This window comes from Nerophis lumbriciformis, linkage group LG08 (genome assembly GCF_033978685.3).
Source record: "Nerophis lumbriciformis linkage group LG08, RoL_Nlum_v2.1, whole genome shotgun sequence".
NCBI lineage: Eukaryota > Metazoa > Chordata > Actinopteri > Syngnathiformes > Syngnathidae > Nerophis > Nerophis lumbriciformis.
The window spans coordinates 41,205,001-41,217,518 of NC_084555.2; the positions used below are offsets into that span (position 1 = coordinate 41,205,001).

Below are 12,518 nucleotides of genomic sequence, written 5' to 3' on the forward strand. Positions count from 1 at the left end.
TATTTGTTAAACGTTTGGACAAGTTTAAATCGGTTGCAATGCATATTTTTCTTAGCCTGTCAATGGGTTTGTCCATTGTATGTTAGCATTAAATGGTAAATGGTGTGTATTTCATATAGCACTTTTACTATACCTGCACAATACCCAAAGCGCTTTCCATTATACGTCGCATTCACCCATTCACACAAACATTCACACACTGATGGCGGACGCTGCCATACAAGACGCTAACCACGACCCATCAGGAGCAAGGTGGGTGAAATGTCTTCTTGCCCAAGGGCACAACTGCCATGATTCTGGCGGAAGCTGGATTCTAACCAAGAACCTTCAAGTTGCTTGCACGGCCGCTCTACAATTCGAGCCACGCCGCCCCATTTTCCTGTATGGTTGCATTACTTTTTTCAGTTTATAATAAACTGCATTGTTGATTTAACATGATTCCTATACATGTATGTGCACTTCATGTGTCTCTTCATCTACTTTCATTTGTGTGCTTAGTTTTACAGTAACTTCATTGTGGAACTTCAAAATTGAATGCATAAGAAAGCAAAAACAAATGTGTTCTTGTCTCACAAAGGGATTGTTTATTTAAAGTCTGATCTAGTCTATATGCAGGAGGGCTAAAATCAACAAATGAAATTGAGCGAATCAGTGATCTTAAAATATAAACTACTGCCAGAGCATTTTTCAAGTTTCATTGCATTCTGCACTTATATGGAGAATTTTACAATTTTTTAAGTGACACTTTCTTTGTAAATTCTAGCATCTTTATACATTTTATTAATGTTATTGAGGATTGTATTTGTGAACAATGCTCCTTGAAAGACTAGCAACCGCCACTGTCTTATAGTTATGTTGTTAAATTTAGGCTATATAAGTTCCAGATTGCGAAAGAAAACCTCAGCGGTTAATATTATTTGAACCACTTTTATTTTTTTTGTATCCCCTCTCAAACTCTTTCTGTCCTGTTTTTTTCCTAAATGGAAGCAATGTTTTGGTACATTTGTTCATCTTTGTGAACAAAATAATCACCCAACAACTCAGTCAGCGCGTAGTAACGCTGTTCACAGCTGTCAGCTATCTAGAGGTGTCAAATGATTCTGTGAGTTGTATTTGAATAATTACTGTATTTTCCAGACCATAGGGCGCACCAGATTACAAGACGCACTGCCGATGAGCGAATCTATTCAGGTTTTTTTTTTCATACAAAAGGCGCACCGGATTATCATATATATATATATATTTTTTTTTTTTTTCTAAATTGAAAACACTTCCTTGTGGTCTACATAACATGTAATGGTGGTTCCTTGGTCAAAATGTTGCATACATTATATTTTACAGATCATCTTCAAGTCGCTTTCTGACAGTTGCTTCAGGATGCGCCATTTTGAGGGCGCTTTTATTTACGTGGCTGACCTTCGACATCGTCTTCTCCCCGTCATCTTTGATGTACTGGTGTGGCGTGCAAGGACTGGAGTGGAAGAAGTGTCAAAAGATGAAGCTAACTGTTTTAATGACATTCAGACTTTACTTAAATCAACAATGGAGCAGTATCTCCTCTGCAACAACATCGCCGGAAATGTGTCCTGTGAAAAACCGTCCAACCGTAACTCTCTAATAACTAAAGTTCCGTAGGTGAATTGTGTAAACCCACTACACTGGTAGTTTTTAGCGCTTCCATAGCGAGATATAAGTTAGAACTTTATGCTACTTTATATTAGAAATGGCAACAGCAGAGGATGAATGCCCCATAGCAAGAAGATAGAGAAAAAGAAGAAGCTGATCGGCACAGACTACAGTGGTGAATGTGCGCAATTTTTCAGGACTTATGCAGATCTCAAATACACATCAGCAGGTACTAGAAGGTAGGAAAAGTTGCTTTTGCATACTATTGCGAAACAAAACGCCAGATAATATGTCTGCTACTGGGTGCCATTTTGCGGTCCTTATACAGACACTATAGTAATACTTGTATCTCTGACTACGGTAGCCATAATGGCCCGACAATCCATCAAGCAGTGCGGTTTCAAAGTCGTACTAAAACATTTTGACAGATATTTGAGTGCCGTGTGTAATGTTCTCTATTTTCAATGGAACATTTAAAGTTTTGGTGTTGTTTACTGGCATCATATTGCAGTCTATATGTATCTCTTATGTGTGACTACCATCTACTGGTCACACGTATCATTACACCATGTACCAAATAAAATTGCTTCGAGGTTGGTAAGCACAACCAGAATTATTCCGTACATTAGGCGCACCAGGTTATACGGCACACTGTCAATTTTTAAGAAAATGAAAGGATTTTAAGTGCGCCTTATAATCCGAAAAATACGGTAGTCATTTTACACATGTTAAGGTTTAATTTGATTTATTTATTACATATGATAAGTAATTAATCGCTAATTTGTTTTAAATCGCTTGACAGTGTCAGTTATACCGACAGCGTTCGCACCAATTTCAATAATGTGAAACCGACATTATAATTTCACGTTAACAGCACAGTGTTTCCCCCAGAAAATGTGTTAGTTAAGGTGGTGTCTCCATCTCATCGCTGCCACCACAGCCTGGGGGGGCAATAGACTACAGACTGTAGTGATGTAGACCGGCTTCGTTGCGTGAAGAAACCTACAGTTTTTGGTTGTGTTTTCCGCTCCGTATGCTGAATAGGCAATATACGATATATATCTCGATATTTTTTCCGTAAAGTAAAAACAAAACACAAAACAGTCCTAGTTACCTGAGATACTAAGTATGTCATTATTTTGACTTACTAAATATTGACTTACTAAGACAAAATAATGACTAAGTCAAATTAATGACTTACTGTAAATAAGCGTTTGCAATAAGCGTTTGAAAAAAAAAGAGTTAAAAGTGGGGCCACATGCTGACATATGCTCAACTCCATCCATCCATCCATTTTCTACCGCTTATTCCCTTATGGGTCGCGGGGGCGCTGGAGCCTACCTCAGTTACAATCAGCCGGAAGGCGGGGTACACCCTGGACAAGTCGCCACCTCATCGCAGTATGCTCAACTCATCATGCTTAATTTATTAAAGCATTTGGGCAGCCTGTAGTTGATTTTTATTATGTAAATGTTATATTTTCATCAACATGTTATAGCAGGGATCCTGCCATTCAAAACTAGGCTGCGACATTACTAATGATTAATGTAACTGTAGCTGAAAAAATAGTACAATAGCAATAGGAGAGACTATTCATCCCTGAACACCATGGAGTTCATGTAGGCTTTATGATGCAGTTATTTTATTATATCAACTATCACAGACAGAAACTCTTCATTTAACATAATGTCCTTTTTTGCTGCTTCAACGCAGAAAAGGGTAAAGTGAAATAACTTAGTTGTTAACTGTAGGTCAATAATGCTTGTCTTTCTCTCAGACAGACAGGGCTCTGCTGTCCGTAACACACACACTGCAAAATGAGCTAACGTTACGCTAAATGCTAATTAGGGACGGCGTGGCGCTGTGGAAGAGTGGCCGTGCGCGACCCGAGGGTCCCTGGTTCAATCCCCACCTAGTACCAACCTCGTCATGTCCGTTGTGTCCTGAGCAAGACACTTCACCCTTGCTCCTGATGGGTGCTGGTTAGCGCCTTGCATGGCAGCTCCCTCCATCAGTGTGTGAATGTGTGTGTGAATGGGTAAATGTGGAAGTAGTGTCAAAGCGCTTTGAGTACCTTGAAGGTAGAAAAGCGCTATACAAGTACAACCCATTTATTTATTTATTTAATTAGCCTTCACCTCAAGGACTGTGAGCGAGCTGAGCTGCCGCTTATGTTTCTAGAACGTCAACAGGCCCATAGTGATGTTACTAGTCGTTGACTGGGAGATGTTTATTATAATTTGGGGAGAGTCTGCTGCATTATGCTCACCTACTAAACACCTTTCTGCTAACCCGCACAGTCTCTCCTCTCTGCCTGCCTGTGCCGTGAGCACTGACTCCATGCGCTCTGAATACTCACTGCTGATTGGCTGTTACCGCTCTGAATACACACTACTGATTGACTGTTACATGCGCTCTGAATACGCATTGCTGATTGGCTATTACCACTCTGCGTGTAACCAATCAGATGGTTGTGTGGGTGGGACAATGCTGGGTGCTGCAGAGACATACTGACAGAGGCAGAGGCAGTACGAAGCGTAGCAGCTTGTTAAGACTTTAGTTTAGCACCAGATGATAATATAAATACATTTAATAAAGTCAAATACAAATAGGTCAACAAGAGAAGTATCCTACACTTCTCTTTTGTAAAGTAAATCTGAACAGCCGATATGGGCATCTACATCAATTATATGATTAGCCTGAGAAGCCGGACAGGACAAAAAAAAAAAAAGACTAGTTTAGGCGGTGGCCCATTGTTGTTAAGGCGGGCGCCTTAACAACAAAGCGCAGCGGGAAACCCTGCAGCACATTTTGGTCGGATCGATCTGAGGTGGGATGTGGGAATAATGTTAAATGTAAAAGTCAATTTATATTGCAATGCCTTGGATGAACTGTGTTGTAGAGCTCTGTACAAACCAGGGCTATGAACAACGATCGTACATTTACGATGAAGTAGGGGCACAAGTTAAGTCCTTCACAAAGTAGATATCACCATGTTTTTTCAGTTGAAAAAATACAGAGGACATGACCACAGTGTCCTTAATGGTACTGCAGTTACCATACTTGCCAACCCTCCCGATTTTCCCGGGAGACTCCTGAATTTCAGTGACCCACCCGAAAATCTCCCGGGGCAACCATTCTCCCGAATTTCTCCCGATTTCATAATTTGATGTCGCCGATACGATTTAAGGACGATATTATTTTTTCAGAAAAATATGATCTGAAAAGTTTCAGTAAGTTGAAATCGATTCAGTAACTTTTTAGCAAAAACAATCAACCAGTGTGACAGTGAAATTAATACTGGATACTGGACACAGCAGGCAACATTTCCTCTATTCCTGTTATTTTCTTTAAGGGAAATAGGTATAAATGAGGTATATATTATTTATGGATACAAACAAGCAAATAATTAATGGATTGACATCTTCTTTGAATAAAGTACAACCAACTTTAGGTTGATAACTACATGAAATATTTTCTGCTTACATTTTCAACATTCAAGAAATGTTCAATAAAAGTACAGTAACTAACATTTTAACAGTAGATTTACCTGCTACTTTTTATTTTAACAAACTGTTAATTTTCAACATAAAATTATAATATCAAAAATAAAATGCAACCAACATCTCTTCAGGTTGAATTAAAAGTAGGTTTGCCAGAGAAATTAAGTGCAACCAAATCTTTTCAGGTTAAATGAGCAGTAGTTTGACGTGCTATTACTGTCATTTTAACAAACAGCTTTGGTAGCTGAGAAAAGTCTAAACAAATGCAAAAGCCACTACCCAACACTATGAAGCCACCAAACAACAACTAACTATCGTCAGAAGTGACCTTAGACAAGTTTAGGCGACGACACTGGCTGAGACGGAGAGTTGAAAACGGTGTACTGAACAAAATTGGAAAAGTTAGTGATGTCTGAGCACTTTTTCAGTCATAAATACCTTTTTTTTTGTTTTACTTTTTCCAATAATACTAATATCATATGTTCATTACACTGTTTTTAACCTTCTGCCTCAGCTTGGTCTGTTGGCGAAACTTGCTCCACTGTCACTTCCATTGTGTCTGTCGCGTCCTTTGCGGCTTTATAGTATTGTGTTGTGACATTTGTATTTGTTGTGGTTTTACCAATCGTGCTGTAGCTGAAAGTTATTGCTTTATGATTGTCTTTTGGTGTTTGCATTCGTTGTAACCTTTCTTGGCCATCACAGCTGTCCGTCATTCTTTTTTTAATGAATGCTGGTGTCGGGCAGACAGACTTTGGTAACGTTTAATGTCCTTAAAAGTGTTAAACTTCGTATAAAGTCTATCCGTTTTTAAATCCAATGTTTTCTTTTTCCTTCTATTGATAAAATCAATATGTTGCCTTTTAAACCGATGTTGGATCAATACCTATCTTCCGGAAGGCCAACTTGCTAAACACAGGTGGAAATAGTTGGGTGTTAGGAAAATAAATTTAATTCGATTACACCCCTTATTATTTGGTATAAAAATTATCATAAAACATTTTCAGAACAGGTTGCAAAAGCTCCTCTTGGCTGCTGACGTAGGGCGTATACACGCAGGAAATAGGCGCAAATATGGCCCAAAAAATGTCTTTTTAAAAATACATTCTTAAAAACAAAGAAAATGTATTCTTAAAAAATGATGAATCAATTTAGAATTGGAATAAATAACAATAATGATTTGAATGTAAATCACATTTTTTTAAGCACCTTTACTAGTCACCTGCATGCCTGCTGCTTCTGTGTTTACCTGCTGATCTCTGCTAGTCCCTGCTATGCATTGGACTCTAAAACACATTTTTTTAAATTAAACATAATTTCTTATCTCATGTAATCAAACTTTAAAAAATTGCGAAAATAATGTTAAAAAATATTTAAGTTTAAAAAGTCAAGTGATTTCGAGTCATCTGTCTCAAGTCTAGTCAAGTCTAAAATCGTGAAAACCATCCAAGTCAAAGTCAAGGTGAGTCTTTTAATAATGTTGTTAAGCAAGTCTCCAATCCTCAAATTTACCACTCAAGTATTACTCGAGTCAAGTCAAGTCACTTGTGTTGTCTGTTGTCAAACGAACTGACTCAGTATGCAGGTGTCAACATTTCCAGAGGTCTCCCTAAGTGCAGGTAAATATACGGCGGTCTAAAATATTAATGCTGTGTTTTGTCTTCATTTTTGCTGTACTTTAGAGGCCATCTGGACAAGTCGGCCTTTCTCACGTTAAATATTCATTGGTCCGATGAATGTGACCAGGGGAGAGCAAAAGAGGGTCATTTTGTAACGTGAGAGAGGAGTGTAGAGAGTGTCAGAGTTGGGGGGCTGGGCAGCATTCAACAATAGCATTTTCTAACAGATGGATGATAATGTGTGGGGGTATAGTTCAGTGTCATAGCAGAACTTGATATCTGATTATGTGCAACCCAGTCTATAAATACAAAGGGATTACATGTGGTTCCATGAATAATGAATTTGAGATTATTTTGTTGACATGCATCTAATTTGTTGTGGCTTGCAGGATGCCACAGCAGCAGCAGCAGCAGCAGCAGATCGTGTTACTCCAGTGGGCCAATTAAATAAGTTCCTTCTGACCAACTTTCACATGAAGTGAAGCTTTTAATTAGCAGAGAAATGTCCATGTAGCAGGTGCAATCAGGAGAACACATTTAACAAGCTCAAAAACAAAGTGGTTATTAATGGTCCAGCGCTCCAAATGGTTAGGAAACATTTCCCTTTGTTCAGCAGTGGTAATAAAATGCCACATGCTAGTGCAGTTAGCATCCTCCTCTAAAATCACCATGCGCAAACACAGACATGACGGTTCAAAGACACTGTTTTGTCTTTTTCAAGTAAATCGCCTCTCAATATTCAATGATGGCCTATCAATTATGAAGAAATCTTCAGCTGAACACTCGTTAAGAGGAGAGGTGGTTGCTTAGAAGCGCTGGCATGTTCTGTCACTTCTGTGGTGTTTGTAACTGGACACCCTGCTGTGTGACAGTAAAATGGTGGAAAGTAAATAAGACAGTGGGTGCAGGTACCTTTGTTGTGGGGGCTGCCACAAGCGTGCTACAAATCCAAGTGTTCAATAATGTAGCCTGACACGTGTCTGCGTTGCTTTGTTAACCAGCAGCCCTCACAGGGCGGTGTCCTGGATTGTGTGCTTGACAATATAATGAACAACATCCAGTGGAACCTTAGAGATCCCACACAATTTGTTTGCATGAGGAGAGATTTCAGATTTCAAAGCCATTTTTCTGAGATGAGGAAGCAATCAAATATACATTGGTCTGTTTCAGAGTCAAACTGTCACAAAGATGGAACCTTTGTTTATTTGATTGACTTTTACAAAACTTTGTATTAGGGCTGTCAAATGATTAAAATATACAATCGCAATAAATTGTATTTTGTTCAAAGTTAACTCCAAGTTAATTGCGATGAATTGCAGATAAATATAATTTTTCATCATTGATAAGCAGTGTTGGGTTAGTTACTGAAAACCAGTAACTAGTTACAGTTACTAGTTACTTTATTTCAAAAGTACGGTAACTCAGTTACTAACTCAGTTACTTACACCAAAAAGTAATGCGTTACTGTGAAAAGTAACTATTTAGTTACTTCTTCTACTTTTTGTTTTTAAAGCTCCCATTAATGCCCTTTTAGCCTTCATTTCAGTACTGTTATTGCACTGGAGAATAATACAATCTGTTGATCAACTTGACATGCATTTGCATCACTGAACTCTGCTAAGCAATGTGGTCTACATACAACACACAAAGACAAAGATATGTTTCAAAGGGCCAATTTATTTCAGGCCAGAACAAATTGACAAAACTATTTTAAATAGCTGCAACATAACATACATAAGTAACAAACAGCATAATAACACTAACACTAACCACGTTAAACCCAGATTCCAAACTAACAAAGGTCTTAACTCATTGTCTTTCTATGCCACTTCAATATGGAATCCACTCCCAACAGGTGTAAAGTAAAGGGCATCTCTATCCTCCTTCAAAACCGCACTAAAAGAACATCTCCAGGCAACTACAACCTTAAACTAACACCCTCCCTTCCACATAATACCTCTTCGGATTGTAAATAATCAAATGTAGACATTTTTTCTTATACTTTCTGATCTCTCTCTCTGTGTCCACTACTTGCTATACATATCCTACCAAGTCAGTCCTACACTGTTTCAATGTCCATTTCTCTGATGATGCAATTGTTGATGCTGATTGTTGATGACAGAAGTGTTGATACCAACCACACCTAACCCCCCCGTCCCCCCCTCCTCCATATCCCACACCCCGGATTGTAAATAATTCAATGTATATTGATTATCTTGTGTGATGACTGTATTATGATGTTAGTATATATTTGATAGTATATATCTGTATCATGAATCAGTGGACCCCGACTTAAGCAAGTTGAAAAACTTACTGGGGTGTTACCATTTAGTGGTCAATTGTACGGAATATGTACTGTACTGTGCAACATACTAATAAAAGTTTCAATCAATCAATCAATCAACAACATAGCTGTAAAGCTGGCTTCACCTAAGGAAGGCACACGTGACATACACAAAGCCTAACCAGGCAGATTTGAATTGTTGTTTTGGGCAGTAGACGGGATCTTTGATCCAAGACACAACTTACATTTAACTAAATTGTGCTTGACAAAAGAAAAGAAGGGAGAATATCTCATACTTGCCTCTCCCCGGGACAACCATTCTCTCAAATTTCTCCCGATTTCCAGCCGGACTTAAGGCACGCCCCTCCAGGTCCGTGCGGACCTGAGTGAGGACAGCCTGCCGTCACGTCCGCTTGGCCAACCAAAAAGTAACCACAGAACACTATACCGTATAGTCGTATAGTGTTCTGTGGTTACTTTTTTGTTGGCCAACGGTTATTATTGCGCACCCCCCTCCCCTCCCCTCCCCTCACCTCCCCACACCCGCACACACACACAGAGAGCGCAGAGGAAGAATCAGAAGCACGTCTCTGCTTCGCTGCCATAAAACACGATCAGATCCTCAGTTTCTAGCCGATACTACATAAAAAATAACGTAAAATAACGCAGTAACGCATCATGTAGTAACGGTAACTGAGTTACTTAATATAAAAAATAACGCGTTAGATTACTAGTTACCGCCGAAACTAACGGCGTTACAGTAACGCGTTACTTTGTAACGTGTTAGTACTGTTGATAAGTGTACCCTCGACAAATATTTGTTCTATTACCATGACTGAACAATAAGTTTGCTTTAATAAAATATTGTTTTTATTAAACAGCTTAACACAAAAAGGACAAACTTTATTTCTATTTAAACATCTGTTTATTGAATTTTTGACATATACCGTATTTTTCAAAGTATAAGTCGCACCGGAGTATAAGTCGCACCGGTCGAAAATGCATAATAAAGAAGGAAAAAAACATATAAGTCGCACTGGAGTATGTCGCATTTTTGGGGGAAATGTATTTGATAAAACCCAACACCAAGAATAGACATTTGAAAGGCAATTTAAAATAAATAAAGAATACTGAACAACAGGCTGTACGTTATATGAGGCATGCATAACCAACTGAGAACGTGCCTGGTATGTTAACGTAACATATTATGGTAAGAGTCATTCAAATAACTATAACATATAGAACATGCTATTCGTTTACCAAACAATCTGTCACTCCTAATCGCTAAATCCCATGAAATCTTATACGTCTAATCTCTTACGTAAATGAGCTAAATAATATTGTTTGATATTTTACGGTAATGTGTTAATAATTTCACACATAAGTCGCTCCTGAGTATAAGTCGCACCCCCGGCCAAACTATGAAAAAAACTGCGACTTATAGTCCGAAAAATACGGTACATTTGCCAGAAATACAATCCAATACATATCAAATGTCCTAGCAAAAGCGGAAGTATATTCATTTTAATAGAGTTGACACGAGCCACTGTCATACTTGCCAACCTTGAGACCTCCGATTTCCGGAGGTGGGGGGTGGGGCGGGGGGCGTGGTTAAGATATATATATATATATATATATATAAGAAATACTTGACTTTCAGTGAATTCTAGCTATATATATATATATATATATATATATATATATATATATATATATCCATCCATCCATCCATCCATTTTCTACCGCTTATTCCCTTTGGGGTCGCGGGGGGCGCTGGAGCCTATCTCAGCTACAATCGGGCGGAAGGCGGGGTACACCCTGGACAAGTCGCCACCTCATCGCAGGGCCAACACAGATAGACAGACAACATTCACACTCACATCCACACACTAGGGCCAATTTAGTGTTGCCAATCAACTTATCCCCAGGTGCATGTCTTTGGAAGTGGGAGGAAGCCGGAGTACCCGGAGGGAACCCACGCAGTCACGGGGAGAACATGCAAACTCCACACAGAAAGATCCCGAGCCCGGGATTGAACCCAAGACTACTCAGGACCTTCGTATTGTGAGGCAGATGCACTAACCCCTCTGCCACCGTGAAGCCCTATATATATATATATATATATAAATAAAAAAAAATAAAAAAAATAAAATATATATATATATAAATAAAATAAATACTTGAATTTCAGTGTTCATTTACAAACTACAACTCACAAACACTTTAGAGTTAGGCTCCACCATCAGAATGTGTACTTAAACTTATAAAGATCACATGGATATTATTCAGTGAGTTGATTCACCAAAACTAACCTGTTGGTTACCTGGGGACGGCGTGGCGCAGTGGAAGAATGGCCGTGCGCGACCCGAGGGTCCCTGGTTCAATCCCCACCTAGTACCAACCTCGTCATGTCCGTTGTGTCCTGAGCAAGACACTTCACCCTTGCTCCTGATGGGTGCTGGTTAGCGCCTTGCATGGCAGCTCCCTCCATCAGTGTGTGAATGTGTGTGTGAATGTGTAAATGTGGAAGTAGTGTCAAAGCGCTTTGAGTACCTTGAAGGTAGAAAAGCGCTACATAAGTACAACCCATTTATCATTTATCATTTATACAGGAGGAAAAAGCACACAGGACGTTTCAATTGTTCACAGACTGGTCGCGCTCATCAGAATGACAAGCCACTTCCGGTCTGCAGGTGATAGCATTCAATTGGGAAGAAACGCCCTACTGCCCCCTACTGACCAATGTGAATACTGACAAATGTGTAATGACAGCTCCAAAAATGAATTCAAACCACAAAATAAAATAAATAAAACACAAAAATGTGACACATTATGGGTGGGTCACATATGCATGTACAGTAGATGGCAGTATTGTCCTCTTTAAAAGTGTCACAACATTGCTGTTTACGGCAGACAAACTGCTTTACGGTAGACACTGTTGTTGTGTGTTGTCAACACGTCACTCAGGTCCGCCTGAATTTCGGGAGTTTTTCGGGAGAAAATTTGTCCCGGGAGGTTTTCGGGAGAGGCGCTGAATTTCGGGAGTCTCCCGGAAAATCCGGGAGGGTTGGCAAGTATGGCCACTGTAGATAAATTAAGTAGTGATCACAATCTTCCTGGATTCTTGACAACACTGGAACAAAGTTGGCTTTATAAAGTTCTGCAAAAGTATTTGTGTCCTGGAGGCCCGAGTATGTGAAATTTCGCGAGGCAATTTGATTCGGGAAAATTGTGCAGAGGATATTTGTTAGTGCCAGAATTTTTCGGAAATATTTCACTTTTATCCAAATGTAGTTTGTAACCAGACAAATGTCCAAATGCATGAAAGGTATTTGAGGTAGCCAGGACCGAGACAGAGAGGTCTGAGACACACAGAAGGAGGTCATCCGCGTAGAGATAGACTTTCATCTGCACATTGTGTCTTTTTTTAATTTATTTTATTTTTTGTCCTGTCCAGCTACTCAGGCAAAACATATAGTTGATGTA

At 39.2% G+C, this 12,518-nt stretch overlaps 1 protein-coding gene across 6 annotated transcripts in view; it reads right to left on the bottom strand.

Moving 5' to 3' along the window:
- Positions 1-12,518, bottom strand: part of exd1 (exonuclease 3'-5' domain containing 1) — a 53,350-nt gene that overhangs the window by 7,859 nt on the left and 32,973 nt on the right. The window contains exon 12 of one of the 6 annotated variants that reach the window (XM_061968959.2): positions 850-1,471. The exons of the other annotated variants lie outside the window; for them this stretch is intronic. Coding sequence (XP_061824943.1) covers positions 1,336-1,471 — 136 coding nt within the window. The 3' untranslated portion in view covers positions 850-1,335. Of the gene's footprint in view, positions 1-849; positions 1,472-12,518 lie in introns of those variants that run through there. 6 annotated transcript variants of the gene reach the window in all.